Source organism: Callionymus lyra, chromosome 6, assembly GCF_982586985.1.
Source record: "Callionymus lyra chromosome 6, fCalLyr1.hap1.1, whole genome shotgun sequence".
Lineage (NCBI taxonomy): Eukaryota > Metazoa > Chordata > Actinopteri > Syngnathiformes > Callionymidae > Callionymus > Callionymus lyra.
This window is the reverse complement of record NC_141823.1, coordinates 27,247,439-27,268,738: the sequence shown is the minus strand read 5'-3', so window position 1 is coordinate 27,268,738 and position 21,300 is coordinate 27,247,439. Positions and strand designations below refer to the sequence as shown.

The 21,300-nt window shown below is 39.2% G+C and overlaps 1 protein-coding gene across 1 annotated transcript; it reads left to right on the top strand.

Moving 5' to 3' along the window:
- The first annotated feature begins 8,140 nt into the window (after nucleotides 1–8,140).
- LOC148077795 (trace amine-associated receptor 9) lies at nucleotides 8,141–10,800 on the top strand. The gene is made up of 2 exons (XM_087794556.1): nucleotides 8,141–8,417; nucleotides 9,910–10,800. Exons 1-2 carry the CDS (start codon nucleotides 8,141–8,143, stop codon nucleotides 10,797–10,799), a joined length of 1,167 nt encoding a protein of 388 aa, XP_087650682.1. The 3' UTR covers nucleotide 10,800.
- The last annotated feature ends 10,500 nt before the right edge of the window (nucleotides 10,801–21,300 follow it).

Genomic DNA, 21,300 nt, shown 5'->3' with positions numbered 1-21,300 from the left:
CATTTTTTTTTTGTGACAGTGTTTATATTGGTTTGCATCTACGCATTTCCAGGATTCAGAAAGTCCCTCATTATGATGATGTTTTGAGGTTCTATAAAGTTCTTACCTGTATGAAAACTTGGCAAATGAGAACTCACAAGAGTGATGTCCATTATGGTGTAATAATTGTCTTCACTCCCCCTCCAGCCAGCTTTAATCATGCCCAGCTTTGTTTATTAAGTAAGTAAGTAATATTTGTATAGTGCTTTTCTAGACCAGGGTCACAAAGCGCTTAAACAATCAATACAATACCAAAAAAATAGATGCTTAAAAGGTCAAGACAACACTGAGTCTCAGAGAATCAAGGAAAAGCCTGCACAAATAAAATGTTTCTTGAAGGAGTCAGTAGATCCATCAAACACAGAGGGAGAGGAAGATCGTTCAAAGCTTAGGAGCAACAGCCTGGAAGGATTTATCTCCTCTGGTCCTGAACCGTGTTCAGGAACCATCAGTAGATTCTGATCCACAGACCTCAGAGCTCCAGATCATGTTGTGACAACATTTTCCCAAGTTTAGAGATTTTTCTCAGTTGAAGTAAACAGTTTCTGGTCAGTTTTCTACAGTGTTGAACTAGAGTCTTTGTCCAATACAACACCCAGGTTTCTCAGGCTCAGTTTGACAGACTGACCTAAGTCACCCAAGAACTGACTCAACCATGGAACCTTATCATCAGGAGCAATAACCAGAGTTTCAGTTTTGTCCACATTTAGCTGTAGAGTGTTTTCACTCAGCCATTGTTTGATTTCCAGCAAACAATTGACTAAGCTGTTCAGCCTCTGGGGCTCAGTTGGATCAAAAGAGCAGTAGAGCTGGATGTCATCAGCAAATATGTTGTAAGAAACATCAGAGAATCTCTGAATTGTTTTACCGAGGGGAATCAAGTACAGCAAAAACCATAAACGACCCAGAACAGAACCTTGAGGGACTCCACACAACAGATCTGCTGATTCAGACCTCATTTGATTGGCAGATACACTGAAACTGTGCCTAGAAATGTATGACGGGAACCACTGTAACACAGACCCAGACAGTCCCACTTCATCCCTCAGTCTTCTCAGCAGGATCTGGTGATCAACTATGTCTAAGGCTGAGGACAGATCCAAGAGAACCAGAACAGTGTATTGACCCGAGTCAGCTGACATCATGATGTCACTGGACACTTTCAGTAAGGCTGTCTCCGTAGAGTGATGTTTACGGAAGCCAGACTGAAACTTCTCATGGATGTCGCTCTGATCCAGGAACAAAGACAGCTGCTCAAACACCACCTTCTCCAAGATCTTTGACAAGAAAGGGACCTTAGAAATAGTTCTGAAATTACTGAGGTCAGTCGGGTCTAAGCCTTGCTTTTTGAGCAAAGGTTCTACAATTGCATGTTTAAATGCATTGGGAAAAACCCCTGTGGAAAGAGAGAAGTTAACCATATTGGTAACCCAGGGGACGAATACATCAAATACTTTAATAAGGAGCCTACATGTAAGGACGTCGGACGAGCACAAGGAGGGTTTCATCTTGTTCACCAGTGCCGAAATATCACCCAGTGGTACAGCACTGAAGGAAGACCATAGACAGGCTCAGTAACAGCAGAGGTTCCACACAAAGGGAGAGAGATTTTATCTTTGATCAATTTAATTTCATAGATGAAAATTCTCAACAATGCATTGCTGTCAGCTTCACAGACGACAGGCGTGATTTGAGGAGCAGGAGACATGAGAGAAGTGATCGTGTTCTTTGGAGGTGGAGACTTCCGGGACTGATGAAACAAACTGGTGGTAACAAACCTTGACACTTTACCAATCACAGCATAGTGGGTGTGGTTTTGGTAAACAAGATTTAATCTCCAGAAAAACAAAGTGTTTTCAGTGGGCGGGGCTTAAGCACATTTTCTAATGTAAATATTTCAATGAAAAGACAGTTTTGTACAAACAGACACATACTGATATTTAAGACACACTTAAATCAACACATTTGCCTTTTTAGTATAGTGGGTCAGAGACAGTGTGGTCATTTAAAGTACCGGGAGACATTTTAAACATAACATGAAGAGAAAACCAGAAACTGAGCGAACAGAAGCAAATTTCTCATTTTGTTAACAAATACACACAATTTAATGCAAGACATTTTTACATTATTGCAGCGTTGATTCCGAGAAACCCACATTTTGTCGATAAAGCATTGCTTTTAGTACCCAGTGGTACATCATGTCCATCATGTTTCTTGAGAAAATGATTGGAATACAAAATATGGAAGGCAGAAAAGAAGACAGTTAAGGATACCAAGTTAAATTATAGTTAACGTAGACAGGAGCCGTATAAGACGGAAATCAGCGAATACATGTTTCAAGGTTCTTTCTTTCGAAGTTTTTTTCAAACTTGATGCTCACTGATAAAAGAAGTGTCTCGATATTACTCAACGTTATATAAAACTGGGTGTAACAAACTTTGAGGCAACAACAACCATCTCAAAATCCTGTAGGTCCCAAAATGCATCAGAATCAGAATCAGAATCAGAAAACCTTTATTAGTCCCGCGAGGGGAAATTCGGTTTAACAGCAGCAAGAGAAATAAAAACACCCAGAAATAAAAACGAGAAAGAAAATCTAAATAGAATAAAAGATAAATCTGCGCTATATAATATATACACAATCATATTTACATAAATAACAAGAGGTGCAGTTAAATAGTTATCTTGGTGTGTTCTTGTTGTGGAGTCTGATGGCAGCAGGGAGGAAAGACCTGCGGTACCTCTCCCTCACACACCGGGGATGGAGCATCCTATCACTGATGGAGCTCCTCAATGCCCTCAGTGTGTGCTGGAGAGGGTGAGACAAGTTCCTCCTCATGGAGCCCAGCTTGCTCCGCATCCTCCCTCCAGTCACTTCCTCCACAGGATCCAGGGGGCGCCCTAGGACGTAACCGGCCTTCTTAATAAGGCTGTCCAGTTTAGCCCTATCCTTTGCTGTCATGCTGCTCCCCCAGCAGACCACACCGTTGAAGATGGCAGAGGCCACTACTGAGTCATAGAATGACTTCAGGAGTGGCCCCCGGACACCAAACGACCTCAACCTCCGGAGCAGGTAGATTCTACTCCGCCCCTTTTTATAAAGAGCAGCAGTGTTATCCACCCAGTCCAGGCGGTTGTTGAGGTGAACACCCAGGAACTTGTAAGTCGTGACAATCTCAATGTCCTGTCCCTGGATGTAGCAGCTGAAACTGATATCATAAGACTCAACTTGGAAAAAAAGAGTATACATTGAAATTCATCCCGACCTTTAAGTCACTGAAGGATGATCCTTCCACACGATTCTTGTGTGACTTCAGAAGCAGCATTTGATTCTTCAAAGCGAATGTGAGATAAGGTCGTGACGGATAAGACACCATATCATCTCAGGGTTCAGTGGAGATGCATGACAAACATGAATATATCGATAAATAACTCACCAGAGATTTGAGGTTACTCTACAAAAAAGATGCATAACTTAATTTTAAAGTCAAACCTTCATTGAAGCTGAGAGGAAGTTAGCATGAAAGTCGACACATAGGGGCACATCTCAAAAGGTTTTCCTTGACGGCATGACAGAGCTTTTTGAACATAGAATCTGAGGCTCAAATTCAATTTCATGGGTGTTATGTTTCCTGCTTTGAAGACTGAAGGCAGCTAAATTCTTCATTAAAATTCATCAAACATACACATATCCAGTATTGTTTTATATATTTGAAATTATGGTGTTCAAAGAACACTTGCCTTGGGGAAAATCATCTAATCATCCATGAAAATAAGTCATTTTAAAGATAAGTGGACCTTGAGAGTGTAGTTTATGTAAAAGGAATTTGATTTTTAAGTCAAAAATAAGTGTAAAAAAAAACACCAAAAAACATCTGTGTTGTGTTTACAACACAGGCAGTAGAGGTTTCTGATTCTCATTTGATTCTGATATGTGGTGCGATTCAAATTGTAATAAGAACATAAAAAGAAAAAAATGTAGTAACATTATTTATCGGATGTAATTACAGCTTTGGCTTTTAACATATACTCACTCGTACTAGAGCAGCTTCTTTTCAACATTAAGAGGTTTGACATGATCTATGTTTATTCTTCCCAAGTTTGGGAAATGTTGTGTTCACAAAAAGGGTGAAGGATTAGACACATTACATTTAGACATTCAGTACACATGATTAAAGTATTTACAAAAACAATAATACAAATAAAATAAACAATAATAATAATTAAATAAATACATAAACAAAAAATAAACACAATAAACACAATAAACAAAAACATAGAATGAGAAATATAATACATTAGTACAAGAAAAATAAATAAGTGCACACATTACAGAAGTGGGCGAGGGTTATAAACACAATCTAAACATTATATATTTTTTATAAATGTTCTTTCATTATTCATATATTTTTTATTAATAGCCTGACAACAGCGGACATGAACATTTAATGAACATTAAAAGTAAAAAAAAACGTGGGTATATGATTGGATCTATGATGAGTCATTCAGGTAAAGAGGAGAGTGCGGGCAGGATGGAATGGGTGAAGAACACGGTCAGGGTTGATCTGTGACAGATGAGCTATAGTGAAAAATAAACTTTTTAATAGCGAGAACTGCCTTGTTGTATGGATTAGAGACATTAGCGCTTTGACTAGTGCAAAGTCCATCATGTCCATACCATAATCAGAAACTTGTATTGCCAATGTCTATTATTTTGCTTTCAGAGGAGCTTCCTTTCATCCCGATACACACTTCTCATGAGTTTATTCCATCTGCTGCCATCCTCCTACTATTCCATTGTGCAAAATTTAATCAACCAACGCCATTATGTCACGTAAAAAGAAAACAGCCATTGCAAATGACTTAAAATATTTAATGATATTCCGTTTCTTACACAAGTTGAATTACCGTGGCAAGCAGAATGGCTCCAACATAAATGACACTCGGGTTTGTTTACATCTATTATAAATGAAAGGATGCCTTTATGTGAGACAACATTATATGAAAAGGAGAACATTGGGGTGAGTGGGGAGTGTGCTCTAAGGGACGCATCTGAAAAGGAGCAGAAACGTGGGTGTAAAATGCTTTACCTTGAAGCTTGAGGGGCAAAGCCTTTCAGTGGGAGAGCAGTTTTGCACAGAAAAAAGGATTGGGAGAGAGAGAGAGAGAGAGAGGAGGAGGAGGAGGAGGAGGAGGAGGAGGAGGAGGAGGAGGAGGAGGAGGAGGAGGAGGAGGAGGAGGAGGAGGAGAGGTTGAATCAAGAGGCATTGTGCTTCATTTATGCTCCGATGCCATGCTGCTTCTGTACCACCACTGGAATATCTGGATTTACTGGAACAACACTAAATCTTCTCTCCTTCACTTCTACACAAGTGTCCTCTCAATGACTGTAAGTATATTTTTCTGTTCTGTTTGTATTTGGCTGTGCAGGTTTTAAAAGTCAAGCACTACAGACATATTAACCCATAAGAGTAACAGCAGCTGGATAACATGCAGTGGAGCATTGAAACCTTGTGGTTATCTTAATAGCGATAAATGGTCTACTCTACTTCAAAACTAGTCACGTCATAATGCTTATATCAAATGTGAAGGACTTTTCAATGGTAGCAGACAGCTTTATTAATACCCCATTAATACATGATTTAAATGCAAAGAATTTGAAGGGGTGAGTGGAGATCTGTTAATGTGTGTAACTGTGTGTGTGAGTTTATGCAAAAGCACACCAGAAATGAACTACGACTTTGCTACTCTGGAAGTGAAGGGAGTAAATCAGCATGATATTATGTTGCATTACACATAAAAGAAGTGGGAAAAAAAGGAAGTCATATTTCTATGTGTGGTGCTCTCAGGCCTCAGGGGGGTGAGCTGGCCAGTCCGTTATGACTGCCTATGACCCTTTAGTGGATTGGGTGACTAGGACATTGAACCCTGACCAACACCCCCGGTCTTCCTACAATATGCCGGAGCCGTCACTCAGGGACAAAAACCCTGTCACAGGCCATTTGCTTCATCTACAGGAAATATAACAGGGAGCACTGAGATCCCAGATGTACATGAGGTGTCAGCTCTTTTAAATAAGGTCGTTTATATCACATCAAGAATGACTTACAGCTAAGAGACATTATGAATAATAATAAGGAGTAAGTTATCATCCGCAGTGTCCTTCACTGTTGACTCACAGTCTTTTATTATTAGTTTTAGTGACTCAACTGTACTTATATTTATTTATTTATTCGATTTGTGGTAGGGGTGGTTTCAAAAATGGATTTGAGTCGGTCTTAACAATAACTATCACTTAATAACAATAACTTTCCTGCTGCGCACAATAAAAAAAAGGAACATGTGCTTGTAAGCCACAAAAGTTAATGGCTTTTTATTTGTTTTTCGACATGTCTCACTCTTGCATACCACGGGACGGTGCTAATGTGCCACCAAAATAACTAAAATGGCAGGTGAAGACTGGTCAAGGTTGGGTCAGGGTGTTCCACCGCTTGTTAAGGTGATGAGGATAAATGTGTTATTATGTGTGTGAGTGTATATATATATATATATATATATATATATATATATATATATATATGCTGTATAAATATATATATATATAGTTATAATAAAATAAAATGTATTATAGAGGAACCTTATCTGGTCTTGTCTGTGTGTCCATGTGTGTGTGTGACCGTAAGTGTGCGTGTACAAGTGTGTGTGTGTGCGTGTGCAAGTGTGTGTGGGTGTGGTTGCGTGAGTGTCTCCGCTGCTGTCAGCTGCTCGTCTTTCTGTGCCCGGGGTCTTGCCATAAGGTAGATTCCGCTTGTCATCTTTATTCAAGCCAGGAAGAGTCCTAATGAGAATCCTGCAGTATATTGCCTGAAATAAATGTCTATTAGTACTTATTATGTGATTTATTTAACAGCCGTCGTGGGCTATCAACATTTACAAGTTAAGTTTTGTCTTAAGACTACAGGAGAGGTCATCGGTGCGATGAGGATTTCTTAACAGATTTTGGAGCAGATGTCTCAGAGGGAGCTGGTCCGATGACGAAGATGCTGTTAACACGAAAACAGAACAGAATAGTTTTTAAAAGGAGGACGTTAATGTGCAACATATCAACGTGAGTAACCCTCAAAACAACAAAGACAGGCAATAACACTTTTGTTTTTACATGGACCAACACGTTCATCAGGATTAGGATAAATCTATTATTTAACAATAAGGGGAATGGAGAGTCTACCATACCTTGCCAACCTGGGTCTGCTCTGGGGCTTCTTTTAAGTTGAACTTGAGGCAAGAACCTTGTGAAAAAGGCAGCCAAGAGACATTTGTACAGTTGGCAGAGCTGTCTGACTTGACTCCTTTCAAGAAAGAAGAGCTGCGGTTCTGCCCTGAGTCTCTGACTGATGAGCCAGCTCTTTTCTCCATCGCATAAAAAAAATAACCTTATTTTACGCCAATACCTGTTCATGACTTCCTGTATTCAAGGTTGCAATGTACACTTGGAATGGATTAGAAGAAAATTAATTCTACGTTGCCTCATAAATGCATAGAGAGGCCAAATAGAATTCTCTGGAGACGTCATTAAACACGGAGCAACATCGTTGTAGTGTAAATATATTCACATTAGGCTGGCAATGTATTTGTATTCTATCACTACTGTAGCTGTTGTGGGTACTGGTTGGTCGAATTGTGTCCATTTATCTCAGATGTGTGTGTTCTTGTCTGCTTCGGTGGACGGCATAAATGATTGAACTAGCTGTCCGTACATGTAGATGTCAGCTCTGAGAGACATTCTGATGCTAGACCTGCACTTTCTGCCGCACGATGGTTCCTCAACCAACAAAGTTGATCTTTGAAGAGCTGAGTATAATCCGCTCATGGACAAAACTTACACATGTGAGTCAAACTATTTGTCTCAGAGAGATTATTTTTCTATTCACACTAAATGTGTATGATTGTGAATATAAGTTTGTTAACAGCACAACATAGGGACATAAAAAAGACAAGTTTCTTACCTTCTAATGTGTTTATCCGGCAGGAAGGCGTCACATCCCCTGACATGGTGTCTTGAGCAGCTTCAGCAACGATCACAGAGAAACAGATCCGGGTCATGACTGCGCTTCCATCCAACACCAACGTCTCCCAGAGCTCAGCACTTCCGCTGGTGAACTCGGACTTTCCCTTCAACCTGTCGTCGGTGGCGCAGAGAGAACATGTGTGGTCACTGGCGCCGCTCTGTACCGACTGCTGCTGCGGGTTGCTCAACCGAATGTTGGCGGTGGCCTTCATGGCCATCCTGGCTTTTGCCATTGTGGTGGGAAATGTGGTCACTCTAACGGTGTTTGTTCAGACCAGACAATCCAGGACACCGCAGGGATACCTCAAAGGTGAGAGATAAAACTGTCCTTTAACTGTAATCAGAGCTTTAACTGAGCATTAAGGGACTTGTAGTAAAAGTTTTAGGAGTGCTTTGAACTTGAGCGCAATGGAGATTAGGAATTTATGTAGCAGACGTTTTTACAACAATCCTGCAGGATGTGGCCCATCACCCCTGAGATCTAAATAGCTGATATGGTTAAACTTTCTTCTTCTTTTAGCGTTTTCCACATGGGGTTGACACAAGTCAGCCTCCTCCACTTCACACATAAACACTTAATGTCATTCTTTACTATCTAAATCTGTCACATGATCCGTCCTTCGGATAAACTTGAGAACCTGAGAATCTTCAACTGAACGCAAACTCTACTTTCATTGTAGCTGCTACTCACTCTTCCTTCAGCCCTGAAATTCATCCCTGGCTGTTCAACCCTGACTGTATTTTCCTTTTAGAATATCATAATAATATTGAAAAAACTGAATTAGATGTTGTCCTACTTGATTTTGCCTGTTGTTTTTGAAAGCTTACACCTACTGAGAACACAGATGTGTTTGCTATGTAATCTTTTAAGTATAACAAGTAGGCATTTATCTTTGCATGTCGTGTACGTTTTGATGTGAAGTCCAGAATTTCCATAAAATCACCTTAGTGTAAATGACTTTAAAAAAAACCTTCTATTTCCCACCAGATGGTTACAGTTAGAACATAAAAAATGACTTACTGACTTACTTATGAAACAACAAATAAACATGAATTGAAATACATCTTTGGAGAATCACAGATTTAGTGGCTCATATAAGATGCAGAAACAGCTGAAGCGAAAACATCATATACCTGCAATAACAGCTTGAAAAAGCAAATGCTTTTTTAAAGTCAAAACTAAGAAGAGTCTTTTCTTTAATAACACGCTCGCACCCATGCATGAAAGGTTGTCAAACGATTTTGATCACAAAGCACGTCACGCTCAGTTCTTCAGCTGTATGTACAGCCATCTATGCTCGTTTCTGTCTTCATGCTCAAGATGTCAGAGTGGAAGTTCATTTTTTTATATAACATATGAAAATCAATGACAGAAATGTCAAAGAGCTAATTGTCCTGCGCATATGTCACATATTTCTCTGCTTTTACCAAATCTTTCTGCATGACTCTTTTCAGGCTCACGTAAACTCTTTACATACCTTTACATTTAGACACTATAGGTCTGTCTTTATCTTGGATATAGTGGACTGATGATACAGCATCAATCATTCGATGCTGTATCATGATGAGTTTTCATTTTGAAAGGCCACTAGATAACACTATCATTTTTAAAAATGATGCCATGTTTAATTGAGTAAGTAGATCAGAGTGAATTATTAAAATACAGAGAAGGCCTTTCAAAATGAAGACACTGTATCATGACACAGCATGAAACACCAGGTGCTGTTTCATGAGGCCTCATCAACCCCCTACTACCTGGATCCAATTGAAAAAAAGTAACATAAATGTTATTATCTTTACAGTGTCTCTGGCCGCAGCAGACATGATGGTCGGTGTCCTGGTTGTACCCTTCTCTATCTTCACCGAGATTTCGTTGATGGTGAACCGCACACCTCCAAACTGGTATCAGGGTATACCTACCTTCATGCTGTCGCCCACTTCCAGCGAAGCTCCACGAGGGACTCCGTGGCAGCCGTGCATGCTGATCGGACCGGTGTTTGCTGGATGCACCTTTGTATCTATTAGCACTATTTTCCTCATGACCATGGAGCGAAGTATCGCAATCCTGCGGCCCCTCCACAAGGACACCCTGGTGACCAGAAGGCGAACGTTAGTTCTCATCCTGCTGTCCTGGACCTCTAGCTTCCTCCTGGCACTTTCACCTCTAATCTTCAGCACCAACTTTACTCTGGAGTACAACGAATGCAGCCGGATGTGTAACTACACACCGCTACTATTTGAAGGCCAGCTGCCGCCAGACGCCTACATTTTGTTATTATTCCCAACGTTCGATTTTGTACTTCTGGGAGGCACATTAGCTGTTAACATTTTGTCCTTCACAAGCATCAGGCGGTATTCTCAAAAACGAAAACTCCTCTCAGAGGGGAGTCTGAGCGACGCAGGAGCAGGAGGTTGCGCTCACAGACCATCATTTTCCGACATCAAGGCCGCTAAGACGATCGGGATCTTGACTTTCGCCTTCACGGCATCCTTCTCCCCCATTGCTGTGTTTGTGCTGGGAAACGTGGTGGGATACACCTGGTGCAACTTCTCCTTTGTTGCCTTCTGGATTCTAACCGGAAACAGCTGCTGTAACGTGATCATCTACAGTGTCAGGGACCATCGCTTCAGGAAAGGGGTGAGTTTGCTCTTCCAGAGAGAGCAGACTCCCCCGCAAAGTGAGAAGCCATGAGCGACATGTGTTCAACAGTGGTCCATCTGAACATCCCTATTCCAGGGTCCAAAGGCACCCTCGATAGTTTTCCCGGTCAGCCAGGGACCCACCCCTGTAGCACGACACATGATAACATTAACAGTGATTGTCTAAGGCCGCCTCTAAGGTCGACATGCTCTGATTCTGAAAAATTGTAATCTTTTAAACCATTAAAACATGACACTATGGTAATATTCTAAATGTATTTAGCCCTTGTGGTTCCCATAAAAGCAGGTCAGTGTGATAACTGGCCTATTAACTTTTTTACATCCATTAGTTGTGATGAAATTAAATAAACAGTTTAGCAGCCCTTTAACTGTAACTGTGCTACAGCAGCTCATGCCTCCTTGTAGCCCGGAGTTACCGTATCAGTCTTACTTAGCTCTGATCTGACTAATGACTGTCAGCTCTGTAGCATCGGATGTTTACTTGGTCACTGAAGAGTCCTTGATGCTCCCCTTATTCAAATATTGCTTCAGTTAAATGAAAAAAATTGCAACGATTTGAAAATCAGAAAACCAGAAATGCAACAAAATAGATCAAGTATAAAAACATATCTATTAAAATCGGTGTCAACGCTGCATTTTTTTCTGAAGAAAACTCTCATTAAAGTGTTGTTGAAGAGTTAGTTCACCTAAAATTCAAACTCATTTTCTACTCACCCTCATGTTGATTTAGGGTTTGGATTACTTTCAATGTAATTTGTCTCTTTTTGGAGTTATAGAGATGTATGTTCATTTGACGGTCGTGGATGGTTCTCCATTTTCTTCCTCCAAAAAGACACACTTAAAAACATCCAAATACCTCCATAGTGCTCGTCTGTAACGGCCATCTTGTATTTAAGCCTTGACATAAGAAATTGGAATTGGAAAAAGGTCAATAAGTCTATATTTTAGTCCTGTTTGTAGCGGAAGCTAAAAGGCTAACAAGGTTAACTATGAGGAAGGTGGTCACCGAAAATACAATCAATTTGAATTTGTAGGAAACTTCTTTTCTTCTGCATTTTGCGCTGTTAACTGAAATGTTAACAGAAATGGAAAACACACTCAGGATGACACACACTAACAAAATGTGAGTTTAGTTTAATGATCATCTGTGCGGTGACATGCAGTATCTCCGATCAATGGAATGAGAATGATTTTGCACTCATAAACTTGCAGTATTTTTATTTTTCCATTTTCAAATAATCTGCCTCAGAAATCACTTGCATTTGCAACTGTTTTTTCCTAAAATACATATGTTGCTTTAAAAAGCTATTATTCAAATTGTATAGAAAATCATGTTTTAAAATATGTGTAATATTGTCTTCAATGAGTGATGTTAAGTATGAAGAAAATAAAATGCAAAAAAACAAAATAAAGATTGTTATTGACTGCAAATGGTATTTCTGTCTTATATTGACACACAAAATAGAAGAAGATGAACCATAATTAAGGAATATAAAATCTGAGTACTACCGGAGCTTTAAAATAGTGTTTAACCCTTGTGTTATCTCAGGGTCAAGGTGACCCGAAGGCACGAAAACAAATGTGTTTAAGGTATCGTCATTTTCTTTTTGTTAGAACTTATTTAATATGTTTGGTATGAAAAAAAGTATTATTCAGGAACTGGTATATCAAAGTGAAGGTATCAGTAGTGGTATCAAACATTTCCGGTTGATACTAATTGATAAAAATTGAGACAAATTGTAGCAAAAGTACCATATAAATATATATTAATTGTTGCTTGATATACTTCCCAGCATTTTCTGGGTTAGTATCTGGGCCTCCTCCCACCTGAAACACCATGGAGGTGTCTAGGAGTCATCCAGACCTTGGGCCTTATGTACTAACAAGTTCGTAGATCTTCTACTAAATATGTCCGGAAACTGAAATCCAGAAGATGGCGCAGCACAAAAATATTTTCGGATGTATGAATCTGTGCACGATACAAATTTAGGCCGTTTTGCTTCGTACATCCCAGTCGACAGACTTGTTCGTCCCTTTCCACGCCCTCCTTTGCATATGCAAATCATATTTAAATGAGGGCTGCACCTGCCTATCCTTCCTGTTTGATCCAGAACGAAAATGGGGAAAAGCAAGAAACGTTGTCCTCCGGGATCAGTTAGGAAAGAAAAAGATCTGAGTGGGAGTCAGTTTGTGTTACGGTCAATGCCGTTGGATCGGAGCAACGCACAGCAGCCGAAGTAAAAAAAAAATTGGTCGGACATAAAGGAAGAGGTAAAGCAGAGGATGACAGTCAGTTCAGGAGTGCGGCGAAGATAGGTGGGGGGACAGGTGAAGAAGCAGCCACCCCTTTTTTAAGAGAGAGTGGTTGCTATAATCGACGACACTGCTCTCTCAGGGCTGTATAACAATAAACCCCTTGCCCTGCCCAAGCAGCGCCACCGTCCCTAGAACTGGCGATGATCCTTTCCACGACTGACCCAGTCCGAGAGTTTCTAAGCGGCGTCATTAGCCAGCTGTTAAGTTGGTACCTGTAGTCGCAATGCAATTACTTGATTCTTTAATTGTCTACATATTTGAATCAAACACACTTATTGCAAAAAATAAATCGAAAGTTTAACTTTAAAAGCCATCAGTGACTATGAAATGTTCAATTTGTAAGCGCACAAGATCAAAACGCATCACGCATTTTCAAATCATTTTTAATCAGATACAAATATATGAACTCGACCAGAAGTCAACCATTACGCACAGTACCAGCTTGTGGTCTGTTCCCAAGCATGCTGTTGCGCAGAATGTATGAATCATGTGTTGAGTCAGGCCACCTCGCCACAATATTGGTAAGTCACACATGCGCATCACATATGAGCTCCACATTAATTGAGTGAAAACTTTCACGGTTCACATAAACATACTCATTATGTGATGGCGCCTTTATTAGAATGTGTGTGAAGTCGATAGATCCGATCACATTAAGAAATCCCGCTTTCGCGGCTAACGTTGGCCCGTTCTGCTGGATGGCATGGGAATTTGACATACCTGTCTGAGATGTTGAGGATTGGCATGGCTCGACTGAGGGTCCAGATCGGTCAGCCCACTCCCTCTGGAACTCCCCGGTTGCCAGGAATCCAAGTGTGGTCGGTACTTGAACTGGCACCGGCAACGAATGGCTCCTCGCTGTGCGCCTCTCCAAAGCTGGTCGCAGCTCTTCAAATAGCCCTGAAAGAATGGCTCTGGGGAACCTGAAGCAGCTGAGAAGCCATGTGCGTCGTTTGTCAACAAGTCCTCTCTGTCTCTAAAAAAATAATTCTCTGGGAATTAATCGGGTTAACGTTGTCCTCCAACAACGCTAATGTAGCCATTTTCTATGCACTATTGTTTGTTAAACTTCACCCATGCTTTTATTCACACTTATGTAATCTCTCGTGTAATTGCAGACACGCAGGAGTTTTAAATAATGATGTAGGTTGACAATTAAAATCTCTAATAAACACTTCTCAACATGACCACTTAGTGCTGCCAAATGGTCGAACCAGCTGATCCGGGCGTACGCGACCTACAGACCTCGCAGGAATTAACAACTGTATACTGCTCTTTTCAATATTGATACATATGGACTTTGACGTGAAAGGTGGCTTAGCACGTTTTTTGTGCGTATAACCCCTTAGTACATAAGGCCCCTGGTACCCAAGCCACCTGGACTTCTTACGCTGTAGAGGAGCAGTGGTTGCATTTAATTATCAACTCAACTTTGTCGGTGATTTTTTTTTTTTTTTTATAAATATGAAAAGTTGAAATAATATAATAATAATAATCCAGATGATATATCATTGTGCTTTGAGGCAGAAATGTTATGTCCTTGTATGAAGGTGATTGTAAATAAATTGTTATTTAAATTCTGATGAAATAAAACAGATGCTGAAGATGTTGAAATTGTTTATTATAATGTCCGGAGAAGAAGGCGAAGTCAAATGAGTTCTTGGATAAATGAAAGTGGAGAAAGATTTGCAAGTGAAACTCTCAAATAGACGACAGTATTTGACTGTGTTCAAATGACTCAGGCTGGGACCAGTGAGTCAATCAATCATCCTGTGACTTTCTTATACATAATACAACACGTTATTAAAGACAAACATGTGGAAGCCTGAGCAGCAGTAGGTTCGTAAACTAAGGCGAGGCACACAGACGTACGTGAAATGAAGCTGCAGGCTCCAGACGGTGAGGAAAATAGTCCGGCGCACTTCGGTTATGTATCGTTTGTCCTGATTCCTTTAGATCCTCTCTATTTTCATTGCCCTAATGAAATTTTAATTGTCTCTTTAAAGCTCTTAAGGCAAAAGATGTATGTCAGAACAAATAAAGCGCTGAGACCACCTGTGGCTGGTGTCTGTTTTTGGCTCCACAGAGGAAAAGGCAAAGGCAGAGATAGCTGTGGGGTGAAATGATGGGGTGGGTTTGTTTTGGGAGCTGAGCAGAGCTTGTTTTTTATTTCCCCACACAAGCTAAATCCATATCTGAGCTAAAAGTAGTCATGGAATAATGGGCATCCCATGCTATTTATGTTTCAGCCCCCCAATCTGGTTATCTCTTATTTTATTTATTTAACAACAGGTTTTTGTTTTCATTGTCACTTATTTTTTACATATTTTTGCAATGTTTTGGTAGATTTAGATTTTTGCTCCTATTGACATTTCAAACTAATCATCTTATCTATATTGTTCATTCCAGCTTACGATGCTATTAATAGATGTGTTTGTAAATTTAGACAAAAAGAAATAAACACACAACGTAGGTATTCAATCTTGTTTATGTTGAGTGCGAGATCTGTTACGTTGTTGAATAAATTAACTTAAAAACCTGAGTGATGGTTGACTCCATAATAATAGTAACGTTACAGATTAATGCTGCACCGTGTGGTCTTCTGGAATTTTGGATGTAATTTATCCAAATTAATTTAATTTAATTTATGTGTAGGTTTTTTATGTTTATTAACTCAACACTATTGGGTCTAAAAGGGAATTCAATAATTTAAGATTCATTAAACTTCATTAACTAAATAAACAATCCAGTTGTAATAACAAAGATGACGATGTTTTAGGATTCATTGATCTCTGTGGCTCATACGTGAACATCTTTCTGCAGTGCTAGTTTCATTTCACCCCCTAAAATCTGAACCCAATTCCAGATTTGTACACAATCTATGAATAAAATAAAGTACATAATTATCTTCGAATGGTGCGCGCTATTCACTCCTCAGATCACTCTAATGTATGTCATGTCTGGGACACACACCATATTGAAGTCTTGTATTTCTAACTCCAGGGAGTCTTGCTGACAGTAAATAAGACGATTCCACATCACTGTGTCCCACAGATATGTCAACAAGCTCATTCATCTGGAATCTGCGGCAACTCCAGAGATGCACAGCAGACTACCAGACAGTTGAAGGTTGAAGGTCGACTTGGAATCACTGCTGACCATGTCCACTATAAATATCCACACAGACGCTCGTAGACAGTTGTGCGCAGACAGACTCTTAAATTTAACCTACTATGGCACTTTAGTTGAGTGGCTGGGCTTCCATAGCTCTTTCTTTGAGGGAAAGATGAAGCTCTTCAATATTTATCACTGAGGTGCTACTTCTTTTTTAGGGAGCTATCATACCAAATATTGCACAAGTCTGGTACAACTTTCTTTTTAACTCTAAATACTTAATTCAAACCTTGGCCAGTGAAAACCCGCAGTAATACTGTCAGGAAACGCTTCATTCAACACTCTTTCTCATTCATGCTGGTTAAAAACACTGGCATAGAGTTTGATGTAAGACCTTTTTGTTTTGTCCTAGTCGCCACCATTAATGATGAGTCAGCAGTGCACTTTGAATAAAACAGTTCTACTGAAGGGAAATGAGATTTTCAAATCAATCCCAACATAAACCACACGGCGAACCCCATCAGCATCCGTGATAGTTTGGGAGGCCTTTCAGATCATTTGCCTCCGGGTGTCTGATGCTCCCCATATGGCAGCGTGTCTGTTCGCGTCTTCTTTTTAGTCACGCTTTCTCAATCCTTACCAGAAGTTACGCAAGACCTCTGAAAAATACAACAGGTGTCCTCTTGGACCTTAAGATATTGAAACACCTATGATCACCATGTTAATGATAATCCATAAAAAATGTATTAGTAATACAAATAAAATGATCAATTAGCTTTTAGATATTAAAAAGGTAACATTTTTAAGTAAGAAAAAGTATTGTAAGACGACAATCATCAACTGTCCACAGAGACGGTCTGCAATATTTGTTTTTGTTTACCTGCTTGTATCGCCTAGAAAACGTATAAAGCAACCATGGACTTCTAGTACACACAAAAACCGGACGGAAACTTCGCTTAAAGAAAACAGTTTCTGCAGAGAAAGGCCACACGAGACAAAGAATGTTTCCTGGAAACTGACATTTGTTGTCGTCACTGATCCTCCACTTCTTAACCAATATAGTAAGGCAGGCATCAGAGAGAATTTTTCCCCATCATCATAATATCAATAAAATATGTTTGTATTAAAACTACGCTTTGACAGTTTTTCTATATATGTTATTACAAATTACCTATATTTTTACGTATTGACACTATCTTTCTCACATTGTTTTGATCATTTTTTTCTTATTAAAATATTTGTTTTTTTCAAATAAAATTATTTTATAGTATTTTAAAATACCACCAAAAGAACTTACCTTGAAGTGCAAAGTTGTGTCATTTATTCTAAAATAGGGAACATACATTTGCTATCAGGAATATGCTAAGGAAGATTTGAAACAGTAAAAAAAAAAATGAAATCAAACAAATTAAAATAATCTATTTTCTGTGCACGTGACAGTTAACGTGCCCGACAGACGACTCCATCTCTTGTCTCAGTCAAGCACCTCTGATCCTCAGTCTGCACGTAAACACACTCCCGTCAACTTCAATCAGGTTGGTCAGCGTCGCACGATGTATGTGTCGGACATCATCGCACCTGTGACTTTCCGTTGCTGCAGGCGCTTCATACTTTCAGAAAAATGTCAGAGGACACACTGAGGCTTCCTCACAGGGCGTTTGACTTTATAGAACATGGACGCATAACTAATGCATACTTTTAATACTCTTTTCCTTTTTTTAATTGAATGTTTACATCCCAGGTCTTTAATTGGACGAATATGAAGGCAAGTCTAATAGAGCTTTTTAAGAAGGTGTGTATTAGCAAGAATCTGGTGATACCATATGTAATACAGGGGCAACCAAATGAATTATTGCTGTACTATAGAAACTACAAAGCATTGTATTAAAGCCAGACTTGACTCTTTAATTAACTACATTTATAGACTACATGACTCTGGATGAAGTCGTCTTTCATTTGTTTTACAAATAAAAAAATGCCTTAACATCTGCTTTAAAGCTGCTGCAGTCAATTGTATCCTCATGTCCTCAGACAGCGGAAGTTTAATTGCAACACCAAAATGAACAAATGCCGCGAGTAATTGCAATCTAATTAAAAACAAGATCCAATTATTTTATATTATACACACACAAAATGGAAAATAAACCAATGAAAAACTATGATAAAAATAAAACCTGATTAAAATATATTAATTAATATGTTTGTATTTTTTTTAATTCTATGTTGTTGAATATAGAAAAAGTATCGTACCAATGAAAAATGCTATGTATCGCTGTATACATTTTTTTCTTACAGCCCTATTTCTAAGATAAATCTTTTCACCAACACGATAAAAAAAGTACGATTACATGCAGATGTTCTCAGTAGAAAGACTGGCTTCGCATATTTCATCGTCAGTGAAGGCAGCTGCCTCATTACAGTTGTATCATATCAGCTCATAAAACTCACCCGATTGGCATCGTGCTGATATAAAAAATTAGAATAGAATAGAAGCCTCAAAAATATGATTAAATTGACTTGATAATGCAACCCATCGTGCTACAGTGGCGGTTTCATATGTTCGCCTCTAGAGTGACATACTTAAGCAATTTTAACATTTGTTTACTATACTGTACATACATTTGAAGACGTTTCAACTTTGAGACTGTTGGCATCACAATAATGAAACACTCTCTTAAGAATAAATATGAAGACCTTCTATTTTTTTTGATTGGTCAGAAATTAATGTGTTGCTTTGAGTCATTCTTTGCGTCTCCATGTCCATGAAGGTGCATTCAAATCTGAATCTAACACTTTTCTCTGGAGAAATATCACAACTGTGAAGGACTTTGCAGCACAGATAAATTATTTTTAACTCTCTCCATCTATTGACAAATGAAAGCTTGAGCAATGGATCTCTCAGAAAGAGAAATTCAATTAAATCATTTAATGGTCCAAAGTTCATTTTCTTCACTTCTTATCCACGATTCTCTTCCGGTCGGCTTCTTAAGTGCAAAAAACAGAGCGGAATCGAATTGACCTGACCATGAACGCTATTCACTGCAGATAGTTGTTTTGTTTTCTTAGCTTAAAAGTATCAGGAAGATAATAATTATTTGAATTTCTATTTCCTTTTATTCCCCGGGAGGAGCTGGATAATGTAGCTGGGGCGAGGAACGTCTGGGCCTCCCTGCTGAAGCTGCTGCCCCTGCAACCCGAACCCCAGATAAGCAGGGGACAAAAAAAACTAGACAACATTTTCTCAAAGAAATAGTCGGGGACACGCAATTGAATTAAAACAACTTTAAAGAGATATTTGCTTTGATTTACTTTTTTCTGTTCCTGTTCAGAGAACTTTGGCTGAGACTGAAGTGCATTAAAAAAATGGATATATTTTTTTTAATATAGACATATTTGTTTTTAAGGACCATTTTATTTTTGGCCTTCAAATATATATATATTTTTTTAATCATTCCCACAGTACCTCAATATATTGTATCATTGCCCATATATGGTGATTCTTGGAAATACACAGCCCTACGTTCCAGAAGTTTTAAGATCCTGCCACCAAGTCAGGACGAAGGCCTGCATAAAAACTGTGAATTTACTCTTGTTCTTGATCATGGGTTCTGAAGAGTGATGTATGTCACAACTCCATCAAATTGGTAATAATTTCATTATCCATTAGTTCATAATGTGAGGACAAGAAGGTGCCAAATGTGATGAACAAAAAGAAGACATAAATTAATGAATTCAGTTTAACTCGAATCTGGACATACTGTTTATTATTATTTATATATGAGGCAGGTCTTGATTGCTACTGTGGCCATAATGAGACATCAATGTCACAATATTGGACAGTGATTTCTGAGTAAGGCTTAGACATGGTCTTTCATCGGATTCTTTACAGCTGACTGGGCTTGTTTTATACATTTCCCTGTGACTCTCACTGTGCTGTGACAGCGTTCTGTCACTCCCCGAGGAGATGCATACCCCTGGACTTTCTCTCTAGACTTTCAGCTAGGCAGCCTGCCAACCTGAAAAAAAAAAAAAACCTTTTGCCTCACTTGACATCAGCTTGACATCATTGTCAAACTTGGCTTTTTCATCTCTGCTCGGAGAGTCTGGTCACCATCGTGGTTCAACACAAACATGAGACACATTAGCCTCATATTAAACCGTGCGACTGTTGAGTTGTTGCAGTTTCTTACTTGATATGTTACTTTCAGAGTTCCAGCTATAAACTGCAATTTAAAACTGTTCACCTTGTTTCTCTTTTCTACGATGCCTCTTTCTGACTGGCATTCATATTCAGGTAACCTGTGTGTGATACACAACAGAGCAGCAGTTACAAAACAAAGGTCATGTACAGTTTAAGGGTTGTTTCCGGTCTATGTCCATCATCTGAGGGTTATCTTTTCATCATAAAAGTTGAAAAGATCCACGTTAACAGTGCAATAATGTCAACATTTAGCTCTGAATAAACCTTATATGGAAATGTATTTCATTGGAACTTTTAAAAAAACATTTTGATCAAGTCTGCGTTGACTTAAAGTGAGTGTGGATCTATAGCAAAACCAAAACGTTCATCCAAAGTGAATAGAGAAAAAGTATTTTGGGTTACATAAATGAGGTTTTCCCTGAAGTCTCTTTGGAAATTGGTTATAGCTCAGTAAATATCCACGGCCATTTGTGTCTAGCTTTTTTTTTTTTTTTTTTTTAATGCCCTAAAGCCTTGTCTGCTGTTCCCGTTCTGACACCACATATGGGACACAAACCAATCTGGACATCGCCTCAAGAGAGGAACCATTCAGTATTTCACAGCTGATCCTCTCGTTGCCACCTCCAGAAGATGTGTATTCAGAAGGGAAACGTCAGGCCAGGTGTGAGGGTGTGACGCGAGCGAAGAAGCAGCTTATGAATGCAGAAGTCAGCAGAGTTGACGGCAGACAGAAGTTTCAAGGCAGCGACGGTGTGAGACTATTTTGTCATGAAAACAGATGCTCTTTACACAGTACATGTCATTATTCTTGAGCAAGATTTTCATAAGTTTATCACCATGTGTGAAAGAACTGAACACATTTTCATTGTGAACAGGACGAAATAAATTTGACAGGATAGAA